The sequence below is a fragment of the Alosa pseudoharengus genome, unplaced genomic scaffold (genome assembly GCF_046254945.1).
Source record: "Alosa pseudoharengus isolate Yale_2024_CS ecotype anadromous, Long Island Sound unplaced genomic scaffold, YU_APseudo_1.1 YU_APseudo_1.1_scf_4, whole genome shotgun sequence".
Lineage (NCBI taxonomy): Eukaryota > Metazoa > Chordata > Actinopteri > Clupeiformes > Clupeidae > Alosa > Alosa pseudoharengus.
Window position 1 is genome coordinate 33,595,094 of NW_027468774.1, and position 19,695 is coordinate 33,614,788.

General features: G+C 40.3%; 1 protein-coding gene and 1 long non-coding RNA gene across 2 annotated transcripts; both read left to right on the forward strand.

Annotated features, from left to right (window-relative positions):
* Positions 1-2,104: 2,104 nt before the first annotated feature.
* LOC143103209 (uncharacterized) lies at positions 2,105-3,947 on the forward strand. Its single transcript, XR_012982750.1, has 4 exons — positions 2,105-2,316; positions 2,496-2,831; positions 3,073-3,200; positions 3,450-3,947. It is a non-coding gene; the product is annotated as an uncharacterized LOC143103209 (long non-coding RNA).
* A 7,036-nt stretch (positions 3,948-10,983) lies between these two features.
* Positions 10,984-13,017, forward strand: socs3a (suppressor of cytokine signaling 3a). Its single transcript, XM_076265957.1, has 2 exons — positions 10,984-11,148; positions 11,550-13,017. The coding sequence occupies exon 2, from the start codon at positions 11,562-11,564 to the stop codon at positions 12,138-12,140; it is 579 nt and encodes a 192-aa protein (XP_076122072.1). The 5' UTR covers positions 10,984-11,148; positions 11,550-11,561; the 3' UTR covers positions 12,141-13,017.
* The last annotated feature ends 6,678 nt before the right edge of the window (positions 13,018-19,695 follow it).

Genomic DNA, 19,695 nt, shown 5'->3' on the forward strand with positions numbered 1-19,695 from the left:
GCAAATGTTTGCTTTAGAGATGTGTTTATGACATTTTGAATGTTGTGTGTCATTTTGCTGGAGATTTGAGACAATTTGCATTTTGTGTGAGCAATTCTGGGTTTTGTGTGTAGAGTTTTGAAAAATAGACATAGAGTTTTGAAAATGTGTGTAAACAGTTGTAAAAAACTGTAAAGCAGAGGTTATTTATAGTAGCATATATGGTAGGCTACATATAGTATTGGCAATGGCACTTTTGGCCAAATTTAACTTCCTCATTTAGCAAGCAGATTTTTTTTACTCATGCAAAAATGTAATATCATGTCTCTCTGACACTGTGATCAGCAGCACCGGAGCGCCACAGGGAACTGTGCTCTCTCCAGTCCTGTTCACCCTGTACACATCTGACTTCTGCTACAACACTGAGTCATGCCACATGCAGAAGTTTTCTGACGATACTGCAATTGTGGGGTGTATCAGGAACGGGCAGGAGGAGGAGTACAGGAGCCTGGTGGAGGACTTTGTGCAATGGTGCAAACTCAATCATCTCCAACTCAACACTTCAAAGACCAATGAGATGAGGTGGTGGATTTCCGCAGGTCTAAGCCCACCCTGCTACCAGTCTCCATTGATGGGGTCAATGTCGAGGTGGTAAGCACCTACAAGTACCTGGGTCTCACCTGGACAATAAACTGAACTGGTCAGCCAACACTGACACACTACAAGAAAGGGCAGAGGAGGCTGCGCTCCTTCAATGTGTGCAGCAAGCTCCTCAGGATGTTCTACCAGTCTGTTGTTGCCAGCGTCCTCTTCTATGCAGTAGTATGTTGGGGAGGAAGCACAAGGAAGAAGGATGCGGGGCGACTTGACAGGCTGGTAAGGAAAGCTGGCTCTGTAGTGGGAGCTGAACTGGAGTGCATCACTTCAATATCTGACAAAATGACCCTGAACAAACTGATCAACATCTTGGACAATGAGTGTCATCCACTCCACAATACTATTGTTAAGCAGAAGAGCCTTATCAGCTGGAGACTTCGCTCACTGCCTTGCACAACAGACAGACTGAGGAAGTAATTCGTCCCCAGGGCCATTGAACTGTTCAATGCTTCACTTAAGGGAAGAGGAGAAATAGACTTCTTCGCATAGTCTGTCTGCCTCTTCACCACCTCCATGTCTTGAACTGTCTGTCCACTAGCCACTTTTTACCACTGTCTTCTGCCTCACTGTTTGCGTGCTATATTAGCACATATGCACAACCCCTTCCTCCATGCCACAGCCGAACTGTGACCACACTTATACCTTCCTTAATATAGTTATTATATAGATATATAGACTTTATTCTTGCACTGTTGCACTGTTTGAATTACTCATTTGCACCATCACCATGACACTCATTCACACAGAGCACCTTACCTTACCTTACCTTATGCACAGAGAATCACAGGCTCAGTCCCTGCCTCAGTCATTGCAAGCACATCTTGATTGATTAATCACCCACTATGTGGATACTGTTTTTTTAGAATTTATTTAGATTAAGTGTTATTTAGTATAATTTGTATTTTAGTATATTTAGTATTTAGTATTTAGTATTTAGTATTTAGTATATATTTATCTTCTACTATACTTATTGCTTAGTTGTGTTTTTTATATTATATACTTTTAATTACTTTCTGCTGTTAGTGAATGTGTGTGTGTGTGTTGTCTGTATGCTACTGTGACCTTGAATTTCCCCTGGGGATCAATAAAGTATCTATCTATATCATGTCTAGTGAATGCAGTAGACCTGCTGTATGGTAGGCCTAACTTTCTTAAGGTCTCATTTTTCCAAAGCTGATGGCTTTAAAGTAACACCAAAGAGTTTTTTGTACCTTAAAATAATGTTTCCAAAAAATCGTTTCAGTGGTTCATCAACTCGTGAACGGCACTTCTGCATTCGCTTTGCGACCCTCTATCAGCCATAACCGCACTATAGAAGTTTGCCAGATAGGGTAGCAGATCTGTAGTTCGATGGAATGAGAAATAAGGAACAACAATTTTGACTTGCTTCTGATGTCGCAATACATCCTACGCCTACTTTAATAAAATCATGCAACACATGAATGTGACACAGCCCAGCATGTCTGCATGTAGGCCTACTAGTCTCTATGCTGATAGCTGTGCAAACTGGTTCAGAGAAGAGAAGCATACCTCTTTGCTTGCATCAGTGTTTCCTGTGCAATGATGAGGTAGCCTATATTAGGCTGAGTGTCCGAGACCCTGCAGATCAAACAATGGAGCGTTTGTGGCGATCACATCACATCCTGCTGCATGTGTCTTTTTGCATCTGTTTCCACACAGGTACAGTAGCTAATTATAAAACTGTTGGTTTGCTTTTAAAAAACGAATTAAACATTTGCAATTATTGAAATGTCATCTACAAGTGTGTAGTGCACGTATTAGTATTAAATGAAAGAAATTGACATATACGTAAATGATTAGGCCTACTGATTTTTTTAAACCCATTTCACTCTTCAAAGCTTTGGAAGCAAACAGAACTGAATGGAGACCGGTCGGGGAGCACATTGAAATAGTGTGCTCCACTGATCAGAAAAATCCAAGTGGAATGTACCTGTATCACACCTATTACCAAACCCAGAAGGTGTTCTATATCAGTCCACAGCAGAACTATACTCCCAGCTTACCCTACAAGAACAGGACAAAGGTTACGGGCATGTTCTCCAACCTGCATGCCACAATTAGCAACTTCACTGTTAACGACAGTGGAGTTTTCTGGTGCCAGTACTTGAGTTTTGAAGGAGCAAAACAATATTCATCTAAAAGCAAAGATGGTGAAACATTGTTGGTGGTTGATGGTAAGTTTTTTTTTATATCTGAAATTCAATTTGGTAAACATTTATTAATAAAACATCATATTTGATATGAATATACTTTGTTGAGTAAACAGAAATATACACGCAATTTCCCATCATCAAAGTTTCCTTGTTAAAGAGTCCTAGGAAAATCTACATAAAAAACAAACACTTTGAGCCTAGGACTAGGATTAACCCATGTCCAGAAGTCTGTCTGAATTGAATGGGGATTAATGTTGTGCAGGGTGTCCCACTAATGGACCACACATGACTGTGACTACCGAGGAACCCGTCCCGATGTGGTTGCTGTTCATATTGGCTATCAATGCCTGCTCCCTGTTTCTGCTAGTCCTCATCATCCTGCTCGCCCGTGTGAGTGCAGCACCATGCCTTCATCCCACACTCACAGCAATCCAGTCCATGCAGCTGGAGAACTGGGAACATGGACATGCATTTACTGTAGAGGCAGGGAAGACACCAGTCAAAATGGGGAACTAAAGAGTGCATTATGCTAAACAACTGACTGATTAATTACTCAACAACAGTACGTTGTCTTTCTTCTCCACTCATATCTTCACTTCTCTCTCTCTCTCCCTCTCTCTCTCTCTGTTTCTCTCACAGGTGAGGTGCTGTGTAGAGAATGGAAAGCCTCATCAACAGTCTGGTGTTGGACTCCCAGCACATCGTTCTGACAGTTTATGAGTAGATAAGACAACAGAGGGCCACATCTATGTCTCAGGTACTGATCAACCCTGCCGACTGGCCTACCCCAAATTACCCACACTCAGTAAAACAGCACCACTGGCATACCAGCTGCATGCCTTTAATTAGAAAAGTTTTGGCTTGCTTTGGTTTCAGTTTAGTTTTTCAGCTTCTATCAATATAAAGGATACAAATAATACAAACCCTCTACAGATTTATAAAAACTATATACAACAGAATGTTAACTTGTGTCAGAATGGGATGTCCACCTTGTGTTTGTAAATATTTGTATTATATAATAATAAATATTCATTTCAATATGCCACTCTGTCAAGTAACAATGCATCTGCATTGTATACTGCAGTATGTAACAGTAGGGATGACATTGAATGTTTTTTGATCAAATAAATGAAAATATTGATTGGCCTACATTAACTTCATCAATCAAAACCATTGCCATAGAATCCCACACTTCTTGTGAGGTGTTTCATTTGAACAGATGCATTAAATACCTTGTCTTCTTTGTCTCAGAAACAAGGTCAATAATTTGTCAGTTTCAGGGTAAACGTTAGTGTGTGGTTCTCTGGTTTCCTGTTAGACTTGAGGTGTGCCAGAATCGCAGTAATACATGAATGCATGACAAATAGTGTAACAATGAATCATTTTGCTTGACTGAGATGACTGGTATGTACAAGTAAAGTATTAACTAACTAGGCCTACTAACCATTAACTATATAAACTAATGTGACACATCTTTAAAGTGATTAACAAACAAAATACATGAAAAACATTGAAATTTCAGACCGACTTGCAGAGCAAATTCAAATTTGCTAAAAGGTTCATCTGGATTCACAAAACAAGAGAATAACATTGAAGCTACAGTGCAGAGTAGACCTTAGCTAGGAATTACTACTGCATCTGTCAATACTATTAGTAGAGGATAGGAGTGCCTATACATTATAGAAACTAGTTAGAGTGTGATAAGAGGAGAAAGTAGTAGAAGAGGGAGGTAATAGAGGGGAGTGGAGAGGAAGGAGGTAGAAGAGGGGAGAGAGGGAAGTGGGAAGGAAGGAGGTAGAAGAGGGGAGAGAGGGAAGAACATGGTAAGTGTGTGTCAGGTTGTCAGAAGTGCTGAGAGGAGATATCCTCTGCAACATAACTTAAGGTAAAGTTGGCTTTTTATTGGATGTTGGATATTTGGCACATTCAAAAAAATCCATTTAGTATGTAGGCCATGAAGGAGGGCTTTTATAGATCTTGGGTACAACAGGTGATGCGTTTGCAACTGCCACAAGCCTTGTCGATGAACCTTGTGTCATGCTGTGTAATGTGAAGTACGCTTGGTTGTAGAAGATCCCCTACCTATAGCACACCTTGTGTTAACATCTTGTGGATGTCTGACATTAAAACTATTTGTCAATTGGGAGGTTGTCATTCCAAATTCATATCATATTAATATTTATTCATAGCCTGGTTGGCACACAGACCTTCTCAATTGTAGTTGAGAGTGGGTCTGGACAACGTTCATTGACTTACGACTTCCAGCAGGGGCCTAACTAGCAGTGAAATGAAACTTAAATTGGTGTATTAAACTCTTATCAAATCATTTCAAAAGTGCAGCAATCTTGTAAACAAAGGTTATAAATGCTAGCCCGCTAGGGTGCGTCTAGATTTCTAGGCTATATAAATGCAGTTGTTTACTCAATTCCAAATAAATACACGTTCATGCCGGATTAGCGATTGTATTTTCATGCCCGTGTTTTAGGGACAGTGGACATGGGCTTCAATGGCCTCTTGGCCAGACGGACCTGCAGAGCAAATCCCAAATTTGCCAAAGGTTTGTATGGGTATTCCTTGGCTAATTTATTCACAAATTTGACTGCTACGTTATAAGAATTGAAATGCAATTAGCCAAATCAAATTCATGTTTGCACCATTACTGTCTGGCACCATACTGTCTTGAGTTATTTGCAATTTCCAATGAGGAATTTCAATCAGTATTATCTATCAAATGACATTTTTACATTATTTTAAGCTATAATGGAAGCTATAATGGACTCTCACCAGTAGAGGGCAGCATTAGCTGTTGTTCTGTTCTGTGCAAGCCTCTCTGACCCCATTAAACTTCTGCCTTGTTACTGGAGGGCTTTATCTCAATAAAGAAAATGGGCCGGCTGTTGTAAAGGTCATTCTGAAAATATTTTAAGGCAAAACAATGGACAATGCTCCAATCCTTCAACATCTGCGTATACTTTTGCTTGACCATGTAGTTTTAAACTATGTGCTCAGATCTTTCATTGTGTATGTGTGAGTGTGTGTGTGCGCGTGTGCGTGTGTGTGTGTGTGTGTGTGTGTGTGTGAGTGTCACTCAATAATAGTCATTGAGTCCTGGGGTCTTTACACATGACTTTGGACACATGACTTTAATTTTAAACAATCATCCTTAAGGAGGAAGTGTTAAAGGACAAGAGCACAAAGGAAGCATCATTATAGCTGTCAGTGTGTGTGTGTGTGTGTGAGTGTGTGTGTGTGTGTGTGTGTGTGTGTGTGTGTGTGTGTGTGTGTTGTGTGTATCACTCCGGTGGGGTAGACGTCCTTCCTTGTCTCCATTCCTAACTGAAGCCATCTGAGTTCACTCCCACACCAATTAGAGCCAGTTTCCCAGAAGAAGTAACCTCCCCCACCAGAAACATGCACAACACTAGTTTACCCCATACACAAACACACACACACACACACACACACACACACACACACACACACACACACACATACACACACACACACACACACACACACACACACACACACACACAAAAAACAATGAACAACAGAGGTATTTTGCATAGGTTATGCAAGACAAAAACGTAGACATTGGGTTTTGGTTTTCCATGCATAATTTTTGAATAAAACTAAAATCGCTGTTTTCAAAAATCTGCATTTTCATGGACGGCCCCTAAAACCACCATTACAGGCCAGCTGTTATGAGCTGACAGGCACAAAGCACGCATCAGCAGAAAAAATATTCCTGTATTCTGTGAATGAAGACAGTCACACAAGTCTCAATGTAACCAAGATAATCTTTAAAAGAGTTGTTTGTCTGAAACCATTCAAATATGATCACACTCTTTCTCTCACATAAAGACACACTGAAAGTAACTCATATTTAAGGATAAGGCATTATTTGCCTTCAATCAGTTTCCCATCGGTTGCAGTGTCGTTCCACTATTTACACTACATTAATAGGTGTTATATCACACATTAACCAGGAAAGTAGTAAAGTGTCCATGCTGAAGTAGGACACACTGAAGAAACACTAAAAGACTGAAGACACACTAGAAAACACACTAAAGCGGGAACTCACCGTAACTTTTGACCTCAGCATGATTTGCAATGACTTGCAATTCAGATATTGTTTACAGTAATACACATTGTTTTATTATATTTTAACCAAGAAGATAATAAAACATGAAGCAGGAAAAGAAACACTAACAAACAAATGCGATAAAGCGGGAATACACTATATATGTTTTATTTTGCTTCAAAGTCTAACAGAGCGGCCCATTTTAACTGAGACCAATTGGCCCACCTATATTTGTGTCAAACATGTACACGTCATATATGAGGGGTATACAAATGTAAAATTTTGTTCACAGTAATACACATTGTTTTATCAAATATTAACTGGAAAATAATAAATTGTCCACACTTATAGGCAGGAATACATTGTAATTATTTACTTGCAAGTCTAAAACCGCAGCAATTTGTACACAACTGATGGGCTCAGTGACCCAGGAGCTGTACACACCACGCGGGGTGCACAAATGTAACATTTGCAAAACACCCTTAAACCCTAAAAGTTAACAGTAACAGCTTATATATGCCCCATCCCCAAATGGATTCGACATAATGTAGCATGCAGATATTTAACCCTGACAACTGACTAGCCATTGCAGTCTATATCATTCTGTACAACAATTTGATTTTCAAGTATTACATTTGTTATATTTGTCAAAATAAAATGTATGAACAAAAACAGTCATAAATAACTTTTTGTCCATTTAAAAATTTGACAAGGTTCTGATTTATCTGAGAGTGACATAAATGGAACTTTTGAAACATCTCATGTCCTTCTAAATGTTATTATGGAATCACAAACCAGTACTGGGCATACAGTGAAGCGCACATCATCAGTGAATTTGCATTTTGCCATTACGTGTCATTTTAAAAATGTGGCACTGTGACGCAAATGGCTGCTGCAGTGTCCGTATCACATTCGGGTCCAAGAGCCCTATAGTGACCCAGGGTCGACCCCATCTCTCTCCCACTCATTTCCTGCCACTCTTCACTGTTCAATCTGAATAAAGGCAAAAAGCCCCACAAATATATATTTAAATGGCATGCCGTTGATGTCAATGTACGGAGCTGGTGCTGGATATCCTTGTAGTCCATTCATGTATTTAGCAACTGTACAGTATTCTGTGTTTACTGCATTTAATTCTGATGTTGTTGATCAGATGAAATAAGAAAAGAAAAATACTTTATTCGTCCCAAGGGAAATTCAGTAGCCTGTGATCTGATTCTCCTTATGCTGTTGTTTGCTAAGCAAGTTTTACTGAAGACCTGTTGTGTTCAGTGGTTTGGGAGTTTTAGTAACCTGAGGCAATGAAGTCTTTAAGGAAGTCTTTCATTTTCACTTCCGTCATTGGTGTATGTGTGCTTCCATGTAACATGTTTGTTGTGTGCATGCACGTGGCATTCCAGCTAAGGTTTGAATTTCAGGAGAAGTTCACAGCAACAGCAACAGAACTGTGCCAGCCAGCCCCTATCGTTAAACACATATTCTCAGAAGCAGATACCTAAGCCACCGGCAGACACCTAAGCAAAGCACACATCACCGGTGTAGACCTGCTTACTGTCTGGCTGGCTGTAACACAATCCTCTATATGCTCCCTAAAACTCACACCATACAACTGCACGTGTGTGGTCCTTATCTAGTAGATGGCATGTCGGCATTGTGGGAAAATAAACCATTTACGGCTGTGCAGTATGAGTCAGTTCTGCCAGGCACTCCTGGCACTAGGAGTTACCTATTGTAGACACTGTTAATTGACATGCATGCGTCACAAGGTCCCATAACGTCTTTTGACTGCTGCAGCCTCAATGAACACCTGAGTTTGTACTATTTCCTCAACCCTTGTGTCTAGAGCTGTCTCACCGTCTGTATCTCTATACTAGCACAGCGCCTCTGATGGTACATCTGATCTCAAGTCTGCTGCTGTATGACCTGACCCCTCTCTCATCTCTGATCTCAAAGATGATCTGTTTCCCCTGTCAGTTCCTCTCTCAGTGGTAATCATCTCTCTTTACCATGAAAACCAGTTCATGTGGTTCAACAGTTAGAGCATGACTAAGGAGACCAAAGCACTGTGTCCCAACAAGGGAACAACTAATTGAATTCAGTGGTTTTCTTAGAAATGTGGAAATGTATGGGTATGGTGTGTGTGTGTGTGTGTGTGTGTGTGTGTGTGTGTGTGTGTGTGTGTGTGTGTGTGTGTGTGTGTGTGTGTGTGTGTGTGTGTGTGTGTGTGTGTGTGTGTGTGTGTGGTGTGTTTGTGTGTGTGCGATTCACACCAATGGCTCAGCAGGCCGGGCCTCTCCGAGAGGAAGTAGTGACTGGTGACAGTAAAGCTGATAACAGCATGACTGTGTGGATAACATGGCTTCCTGGAACTTCTCATCAACCAATGTTTGCATGGTGGATATTCAGGGAAAAGAAAATTCACACATTTCCATTTCCAATGAAGATAGTGGTAACTGGCAGTCACTGTATTAGGAATAGGGTTCTGTGTATACCCAACAGAATATATATATATATATATATATTTTTTTTTTTTTTTTATTTATTTAAAAAATTTTTTTAAATGGATAAGTTTTTTGAAATATTGTGTATTTACTATTGTGAATAAAGAAGCCATGTTTTGTGTGTGTTTATGTGTGGGTAGTAGAATGGTATGTTATTCCCTTCCACGTGAACAAAACTGGTATTTCCTGCTATCATTGTGAAGTCTCTGGTAGTGCTTTGTGAATGACTAGAAAAAAATACAAAAGATAAAGCCTACACACATTACAGAAAGGAATGTGCATTTGGGAAGCCATGCCCCAAGTAAACTCTGTGTGTGTGTGTGTGTTTGCGTGTGGTGATGGTCAGTTAACAATCACTATGCATCAAATGGCAACAATGTTTCTCAGAACTCAGTGTTCCCTCACACACCAAAAACATGACCTCATCAGCACAATTGCAAAAACTGTTGGGTAATTGGCAAGGCTCCTTAATACGGGCATAGTGGCATATTTTTGTTCCTCTAATTTTGGCTGCTCTATTTTATGATCTCAGGTTCTTTAAATATGGCCTTTAAATAGTGGTAATAAAGGTCAAATAGTCAAATTCTTTCATGTAACACATTAAAATAAATAGCAATAAAAAAGAGTAGGCTATGGCAGTGTTTCTGAGAAGAATATTTGGCATTAGAGGCATAGAGATTGTTGAAATGACTAGCATCATCATTACACACACATACTTCCCTGACTGGACTCAGTGAAGTTGTTCACTTTCAGGAAAGGATAGGGATTCATCATTTATCACAGTATCCTGAGTCCCTTAGACAGAGAAACATGACTCAGACAGCCCAAACACTTAGGCCTAAACTCACAGAGAGAAAAGGGGAGAGTAGCTACATAACTCATCAGGCCTAATGAGAAGTGTTTAAAAAAAAATAAAAAAAATATTATTACTGAATATGCCGTGTTGTTTTACCTTGTTGTCCCTCACAAAGCATCAATCGAAAAAACAAATCTATAGGCTAGCGTCCATATGGAACTGAGACTGATTTGACGCTAGAGGTGCGCGAGGACATGGAGAACATGTATGGAGAACATGTTAAGTACTTGCAATACCTTGTAGACCTGACAGTTAATGCGAAATCATCTGTAGCCTATCCACTCGAACCACAATCGCAAATATCTCTCAAGAATGTCTAAGACGATCAACTATGACTAGTTATGATGGTAGTTGTTACTCATGGAGTTACACAATAGCCTAATTTCCGTTCCGTAATTTATCTCATAATTATTCTAGCTAACAGCGAGCCCATCAGTAGCCTAATTCATAAGAATAGAACATAACTTTAGATATTTTGTAGGCTCAACACGGTAGCCTAACCTAGGCTAATAACGGTCTGTTATTGTTGCGGGTAGCTCCTAAGGAACGGCGCAACAAACTTACAGTAAAGAACGGAGGGAGTTCCGTATGAGAAGGGCGGTAGGGGGAGGGGGAACCTCAGTGTGTGTGAATACCAGGAATTGTCCTTTAAAAAAAATCCTTACTGACACTCCGCCAGCGGCACTTACTGGCAGAGAGGCGGAGTCTCACGCAGATAAGAACACGGCACTCACAGCACAGCACGCCACAGCACGAGCGCAGAAGCAAGCCGTGCGCTATAAAAGACACACTAGACGGGAACTTTGTTATTCGAAAATAACTGTTTGGTGTATTCAACTTGAAAAAGGATTATCAAGGAAATAAACCCACAAAAACACACTAATCACATAACCTTCGGTAAGTTATACATTTTTAACATGTTAACATTTTTTGTGTTTTATGTTTTTACTGTTCAGTTGCGTTTACATTTAACCAAAACGTAGTCAATCTTAGAGTGTATTATTATCTTTAACATAGGCATAATACTAGTAGTCTTGCCTAGCCTACGTAGATAAATTTATATATTTTCTTTTCTGTTAGGCAAGGCTAATTTTAGTTTTGTTTTTTTTAAATGGCAGTTGTAGTCTACCCTTTTTGTAATAGCCTAGCCTACTATAACTGTTAAGGATAGTAACAAGCTATACTTTTAGCTTGTTTAATTTAGTTATAGCTTACTTAGTTGTTTACATAATTATTTAGCCTATTTATTTTTTCGCTTGCTCAGTTGATCTAATTTCTCCATTTCACTCTGTTCACAGGTTCAAAGCACCATGGTGAGACAGAGCATACAGATGACCAGCAAATCCCGGCAGCCGCCTCTGAGGTGCAAGACATTCTCAGGCATGATGCAGCACCAGCTCATCTTACAGGCCCTCAGCAAGCTGCAGCAGAGTGGCTTCTACTGGGGGGCCATCAGTGGGCGTGAGGCCCAGTCGCTGCTGGAGACCCAGTCGGTGGGCACCTTCCTGCTGCGCGACAGCTCTGACACGCGCCACTTCTTTACCCTCACGGTCAAGATGCAGCAGGGCACCAAGAACCTGCGTGTGCAGTGTGACTCCAACAGCTTTTGGCTGGAGTCGGACCCCCACAACCAGACCGTTCCCCAGTTTGACTGTGTATTGAAGATGATCCATTATTACATGCCAGAAGGGGACTCCCCCTGCTGTTACATCTCCTCCAGCGGAGGGAAGATCCCTCTGACCCTGCACCGGCCCCTGACCTGTGGCCTCACCTCACTCCAGCACCTGTGCCGCAAGACTGTCAATGGACACCAGGACGTGTGTGTTGAGCGCCAGCACCTACCTCACTTACTCCAGGACTTCCTAAAGAAATATGACGCACCCATCTAATGGACGTTTGAACAATTGTGTGAACAAAGCATACATGATAAAAGTTCATTGCCTGGCCTGAGTCAACAGGCGGCCATGAGTGTGGTTCTCTCTAATTTCTCAAAAATGGAGAACTGACCAATGACGGAGAGGAATTGAATCAGAGAGTTCCAGGGAACTCACTTAGTGTGCTGTTGGTTGCCATGGTATTAGGATTAGACTGGAAGTTGGTTGGAAAAACACCAACACACAGCATTTCCAAGTAAATGTTTCTAGTGCTGAATACACACCCACTCATTCACACACTTTCCCGTTAAGACAACAATGATTTAGAGACTGGTACTTGCCAGGTGGTGGCTCCAGGCTCATATAAACACACAAAAAGCAATGAACTTCAAACCACGGGAACAAGAAGAAGAAAACAAAGGGCTGTGTACAGGTACACAAATGATCTGTGGCCTTAAATATCAGTGGACTTCCCACAGCAGATGTTCAATGATTCAGCAACAGGAGCGGGACACGCATCACCCCTGTGGGACAGAACGGAAAAGAATCAGGGACTTCAAAAGACTTGTGAACCAACTGTGTCTAGACTGCCAGTAATCAGGAAATCGCCTGCCATTGTCAGAACATGAGTGCATAGTGTATTGTGTCTTTTGGAGTATGTTTGTTTGATGCTGCAGACAACTGAATGTATTACCGAAGGGGAGTTACTTACTCAGATAGAAGACTCCTTTTTGAGTCCTTCTGTCTGCTAATGTTTACATGTTAGAAACTTCAGCTTCTCTTTACGTCATGGGAGAAACTGTAATGATGCTTGACTGAAATGACTTTGCACTTAATTTATTTATGAAACATTTTAATAATTTATATTAAAGAGCACTATTTTCATAGAAAATATGCAGTCTGTCTCTTGTGTTATCACTTCCCTGGGACTTTCACATGAAATTCTCAGGAACTTTCCGCTTAGCACTAGTTTGTTCTGTTCTAGGTAAGGACATTTCCTGCTTTGTTAGTGTGAAGTTGAGCCACTTACATCAGTGGAATGAAGTCATTGTCAACACTGACAACAGATAACTATCATTAAACACACTAAGTCACTCACACACACACACACACAGACCATTTACGGAAAGTTTGCCACACCCTATAATTGCTAAATGTAAAACATTCTGTGTCAGAGTGTTTGTCAGAGTCAGACAAGTATACACCTGCTCACCTCATTGCTAATCCAAGACACACAGAGAGAGAAACAGAGCGATTGTACTGAGAAAGAGAAATATTGCCCTTTTTTGTTAGAGTGCCATAATCTGGCTTCCAGAGTAAAAGACTTTCTGTATGTTTAAGTAAAGCCAGAGGTAAGGAGATTAGGGGGAGGACTGAGGATTTGTGGTACATTCCTCTTGTTTAGCTGTTCTTATTTATTTCATCTAGCCAGCACAGCCTCACTGGTTAGAAATGTGGCTGAGCACATCCTTCTATCCTTCAGCAGTAACGTTGTACATTACAGTAACGTCTTTACTTAATTGTTGTAAGTCTTACAACAATTAAGTATTGTCTCCCGGTTACTGAAATCAGAAAACAGCAATCTCCTAATAAAAGGAATGGAAAAGACAGGGCCATGTTAGTCATGACTACATAGGGGAGAAATAGCTTAAGTAACAGATGGTGTTAGCATGCCCATCAGTTTTGTGTGAATGCCAAGGCCTTTGGTTCTTGTTCCCAAGAAGCAGAACACCTTTACCTTCAGGATAAAGGTTGTGCCACACACACACACACACACACGCACACGGCCACACGCACACACACACACATACACACAGGCACTTGCACAAGCATGCGCACAAATTTTTATGAATACAGTTCCTATGAATCAATTATCATTTCTGCTTACCACCATATCATCCATGCAAAGGCTGTGATTCCAGAGAACTGAGATGTAAGTCAAGTGTCACAACTTCAGGTGTATTTTGATCATGTGCCTTGACAAGGAACTCTTTCCACACAGTCAGACAAATGTGCACTCAAGCAAGAAATATGGAAGTCGTGCAGGGAACCACTTCCTTACTGTGGAATTCTTTCCCGAGAAACCCAGATGATAATAACTTCTGTTAAGAATGCCTTCAGCTGCTCTATCATGTTTTGCCATCTGCTATGTAACTGCTTGTTAATTGCTTGTTATGGCAGAACGTAAATCCCCGGTCTGCACTTCTACAATACCTGTATACAAAGGCGGTTATAATATACTTCTCAAACATATGAATTTGACACTGAGACAAGCTGATTTTAGGAATTCTAGCGACACTTTTTATTTGTGTCTAGTGACACAATTTATTTATTGTGGGAGTGTTTATATATATATATATATATATATATACATCATTTGATATATTTTCTATAATTTTAACTTTTTTAACATATGGTAGCAAATCAAAATTATACAGTAATTTAATAGCAAACAATGCAGTCTGTAAATGCAACATTACAGGTGTTAAATGTAGTTTTTATGTTAAAATGTCCACAAATGACCTGGAAATAACAACATAATGTGAAGACATAATTGTCTTGACAGACATAATGTAAAAAAATGCTCTGTGTTGTCCAGATGCCCACTAAAGTTGGCATGCAAACCACCCATTATCCCAGAGCTGGCTCTCTTGTAAAAGCACTTTGTACAATGTGTGGTGCTGTATTAAATACAATGCAAGTCAATGAGGAGTGCTGTCCGGAATAATGTTGACTGACTGACCAGGCTCAAAATATCAGCTACTGCCAATGGACACAAAAAGAAGGAAAGTTCGATAATCGACTTGCACAGACTTGCTTCTCCCAAGATCGTGGTGACCAGAATAATAGTAAGGTAATGCACTGACTGAGCTACAGACAGACCATGAGCTACAGTAGACAGACCATGACACACCCACATAGCTCTCCTTTCAGGGAAATACGAGTCTGGATGGAACACCAGGGAACACCATAGTTCACTAACGTTTCCATCGGTCGGCAGATTACTTACCCAATCAGTGACGAGAGGGGATGGCGCTATAGTTTCGAAAATCGAAAGTGGCTGTGGTAGCGGTAGCAATGCCTGCAAACTTTTTGAGAAATAGGGGATTAAAAATGTTAAAAAGCTAATTTTTCCCCCATAGACTTAAAATGGCTTTGATGTCATAATGTCCTAAAGCTAGCTGCGCTCGTTAAGCTCCCAGAGTAGTTCCCTGGGCTAATCAGAAACCCTGGCACAGGTGCAGAAATCCCAACCTGCAAAAAGTCATTTCAGGGAGGTATCACAAATTCTTCCGGGAGACTTGGGATGTCTGCAGGTGTCACCTGTGAATCCAACTGTCTCCGCTTCTAATGCATACAATCTGGCGCTCTCTAAAACTACACATCCCGTAAATAACTTGTGCGCATGGGCAGTTGTGTTCTCCTTGCGTCATTGATTCCGATTCCTACAGGCCACTTCACGCCATCATCGCTTTCAACCATCCTCTTGAAGAAAGTTTACGTTCTTGTTGTCTGGTTCGTCCAACAAACGACGACGAAACGGACGTTTTTCTACCACACCCAATGTAAGTTACAATTAATTTGTGTTTTTTATTCAAATGGAGTGTGTGAAGTCTGTTTAAAACGACTCGGCTAATCAAGTAAGCAAGCAAGCTGGCATTAGCTTCAAACTTGTAGCTTAGCAACATACTCGTAGATGCTACGTCTAGAGAGGACGTTAACTCTAGCTAGTTTGATAATATTCAAACGCGCACCAGAGTGTTTGAGTGCACGTACCGACACGGGAGAGGTATGACTCAACTCGTGAAAGTTAAGGTAAGAACATATATTACTACTGACATTGGATGGCGTGTTCCTTTAAGCGATAACCGAGGATTCAGTAGGTAAGTTATATTACGTTAGCTAGACCTCAGGAATGTTTCTAGGTTCGCGGTTGTGTGCAGTGGAGGCGGTAGCTAAGCATTTCACACTCAAATTGCCAGCCAGCCGCCTTTCCTAGCGATAGCTGGCCTGACGAGGGAAAAGGCCTTCTATGGCAAACAATCACTGGCTGAAACGTAGCCTTCGTTTCAAACTTCGTTTGTATGAGTGGTAGGTTGTGGCGTAAAATGACTTGATTGTAGGCTTAGCAGTTAGTTTGTTGTTCAGTTGAACATATTTATCTAACAGCTGTCTCCCCCCCCCACTTCTATTTCTGTTAGGTGCCGCTTCACTCTGCTACTGGAAGATCAGGCTGACTGCAACTGCTATGGATGGCAGGAAAACACAGTACACGTTAATTTCTAGATGAAGAGTGAATAAATGCACTTCCTTAACTGGTAACAAGTTGTCAATGGTTATTTATGCAAGCTTGTGTAGCCTAAACAAGGCATACCTAGGCCTAGCCAAATTTATCCTGGCTATAGATAAAGCAGGATATGAATTTCCCAATATTTTGCCAGATTAGGCTAATAGTGGTTTACTGCGGTTTAATATCAATTGAAATACCATTGAAATCACATTGATCTTTAGTTTGGTTGTAATTTCAACATTGTTTCAATATTCATTTTAGTGGAAATACCATTGAAATCTCGTTGATCTGTAGTTAGAATTTCAACGTTGCTTCAATATTAATGAAGGGTGCAAAAGTTCAATGATTTTAACGTTGACAAAGTAATGTTGATTTTAACATAGATTCAATGACTAATTGTTATCTGGGTGCAGAATGAGCAGTCATCAACACCAACTGAAAGCCCCGTTTTGCAGGTAGTCTTGCATTGCATTCAATTAGGCTTTCTCTGAACTACATTTTCCAAAGGCCAGCTTTCGTGCTTATGTCACAACTTCAGAACGGCTTGACGCACATGCTTCAAATTTGGTGTGAACATTTGTATGGACTCAATGATGAAGTCAAATGTCAAGGTCAAACCCACCTTGAGTGTGATATCTCAAGAATGCCTGACACACAAGGTTTTTTGGTACAAGGGTTTGTATGAACTCAAAGATTAAGTGATTCAATGTTTTTTTTTTCCAGGAATCTCCCCACCAACATTAACCTAGCAGCTTTCCATCCACTATTGTAATTCCTCTGGCATTACATTTCTAGTTATCTATTCCTGTTTGCTTTTGTTTGGCCTATGTAGGCCTAAAGTACATTGAATGACCTCTGTATATTAAATGTGCTAGGGTGGATTGCCCTAATGTTGGACATGTTTTGCTTTTTGGACTTGTGTAGTAGGCTATATTAGGTTACAATGTGAAGGCAACACATTAAATCCACATCCATTTTTTCCATAGTTTCACTAAAATTCATAGAGCCCCACTGGAGCTTAGGTGTCCTACATTAAGACAATTTAGCATATATAAATAAAATTGACTTGACTTGACTTGATGTGCTGTGGTATACTTTTGTTTCTCATTTACTGAAATGTTTAGTTTAATCATGCATATGTGCTATGAGAAAATGGTTTCCTTCATCCGAGTGAGAAGACTGTTTGCTGTAGTAGGGTGTCTGATTGTCTTCACCCCAAGGACACAAACATACCTAGGCCATTAGAAGGTTAAGGGGTTTTGTAACATCCTTGTCTCTGGATGGATGGATCATTGTTGGGGGGAAGGTTCTTGTGATTTTCCATGTGTGTTTGTGTTAAGGGTATAAGAACTGGCTTCACCCACAAATGTATGGGCTTGTTAATTTAATATTTCATGTGGGTAACATGCTCCTGGTATCGAGAATAAAGCTACAGTCTCACACCAGTTGAAGTCATTTTGACCACAGTGCCATTCATTTTCACAACAAAACAACTCCAAGAAAGCTCTACAGTTTTTCTAGTTATGTAAGTTACTAGTCTCTCTCTCTCTCTCTCTACTTATGTCTGTTGTAGTAAAGTTCATAAACTCTTTACTCCTTAATTCCTTTCATCTGCTGTATTTGTACTTTAACAACAGCGGACGGACGGTTGTCATGACAGTAAGTCAGCAACAATGAGTCATCATTGCTTGGCAACCACTCCCTTTATACGCACATACAATGTTACGTAAATTACTCCGTTGTGTCGTAACTCTGATTTAGATGACAGATAGAATCCTCTTCACTCTAATTTTGCCTGCCTTATGTTACCGTTGCCTGGTGAGAGGCATTTTTACTATATTCTGAGTCCTCATATGCCTGACATTGAGTAATAGTGGAGTAATATTTTTCCAATGTGGAGCAATAATATTGATGTCAGTGGATAGATGTAGTGTGATGACAACATCCCTAGGGTAAATTAGATCAGTGCTCTTCAGCTGTTTGGACAAAATGCTATTATTACATGCAGCTGTTGATATAAATGGTATGAAAATGAACCTGACGGGAATGGTCACTTTGGGGACAGTTATAGTTGTTTCAGTCTTATTTGCTTGTGTTTTGTGTGTTACACTATCATTCAAGAGTTTGGGGCACTTACAAATGTCTTTGTTTTCAAGGAGGAAACATATTTAAATCACACCAAATTAATGAGAAATACAAAGGTCAAAGTCAAAGTATCTTTATTAGTCTCCCCAAGGAGAAATTTGTTTTGGACACTGGGAAAAAACAATTAAAGGGTTAACAATTAAAGGACAAAATACAATTAACATTTGGGCTTCTCAAAGAGCTGTGCAAATTGCAAATTACCATTCTCTATACTTGTGAAAAAAGCCATCCTTCATACATTCTTCTGTTCTACCATACATGTCTTATAAACACAGTGACACTGTTAATGTAAATGACTAGCCTGACGTCGTCATACTCAATTCTAGTCAGAATTTGAGTCTGATCCATTGGGACTTAATTATGGGGCATGTTTCAACCAATACAGGGGGGAAAATGCCTCTGCACTCAATTGGATAGACCTTACCAATCAGAGCAATGAAATAGCTTACCACGAGCTGTGAGAAGAACACCCGAACCATCCTTCTTCTCCATAAATAATGCTTTAACATTATTTTCTAGTCATTTTAAAAAAAAAGTTATTGCACTGTCAATATTTACACCCGATAGCGAAATCGCTGCGAAATCGCTGTCACCTACTAAAGGGGAGTAATATTTCTCACCTGTGATGAATGAGTGGGCCGCTGTCTAGCCCGTAGCTGTCTGAGTTTTTGTCTTGTCACTTTTCCAGCCTGCGAGGAAGAGGATCGGCGCTTTGGAGGAGCGGACGGGAGAGTTTGCATGCAGTGCGACTGAAGTTGGGCGTGGAGTGCGAGATGGTCCAGTCAGCGCACAGCTAAGGGAAGTGATCATAATTTGTCGCTCAGTGAATGGGCTGGCAGATGACTGTGAGTGGACACTGAGTGTTTTCCCTTCGTTTAGCAGTGACTAGGAGAAGAAGACGTGACACAGCTGGAATACATGGATTTCTATGCAACGTCACCAAAAACTGCACCAATTCGAAATCACGATGGTTAGAGAATGTTAAATATGTTCAATATCCCTAACGAAATGCATGTCTTCGCCAAAAATGACAAAATATGATGTTATATTAATAATGCAAATGAACGGCAAACTTTGAAATATAGTCTGAAATGAGATGTTATTATCATTGAGACAACAGGGGTATACAAAAAA

Coding starts and splice junctions, on each gene's coding strand:
- socs3a (XM_076265957.1), top strand. CDS start 11,562: ATGGTGAGACAGAGCATACAGATGACCAGCAAATCCCGGCAGCCGCCT.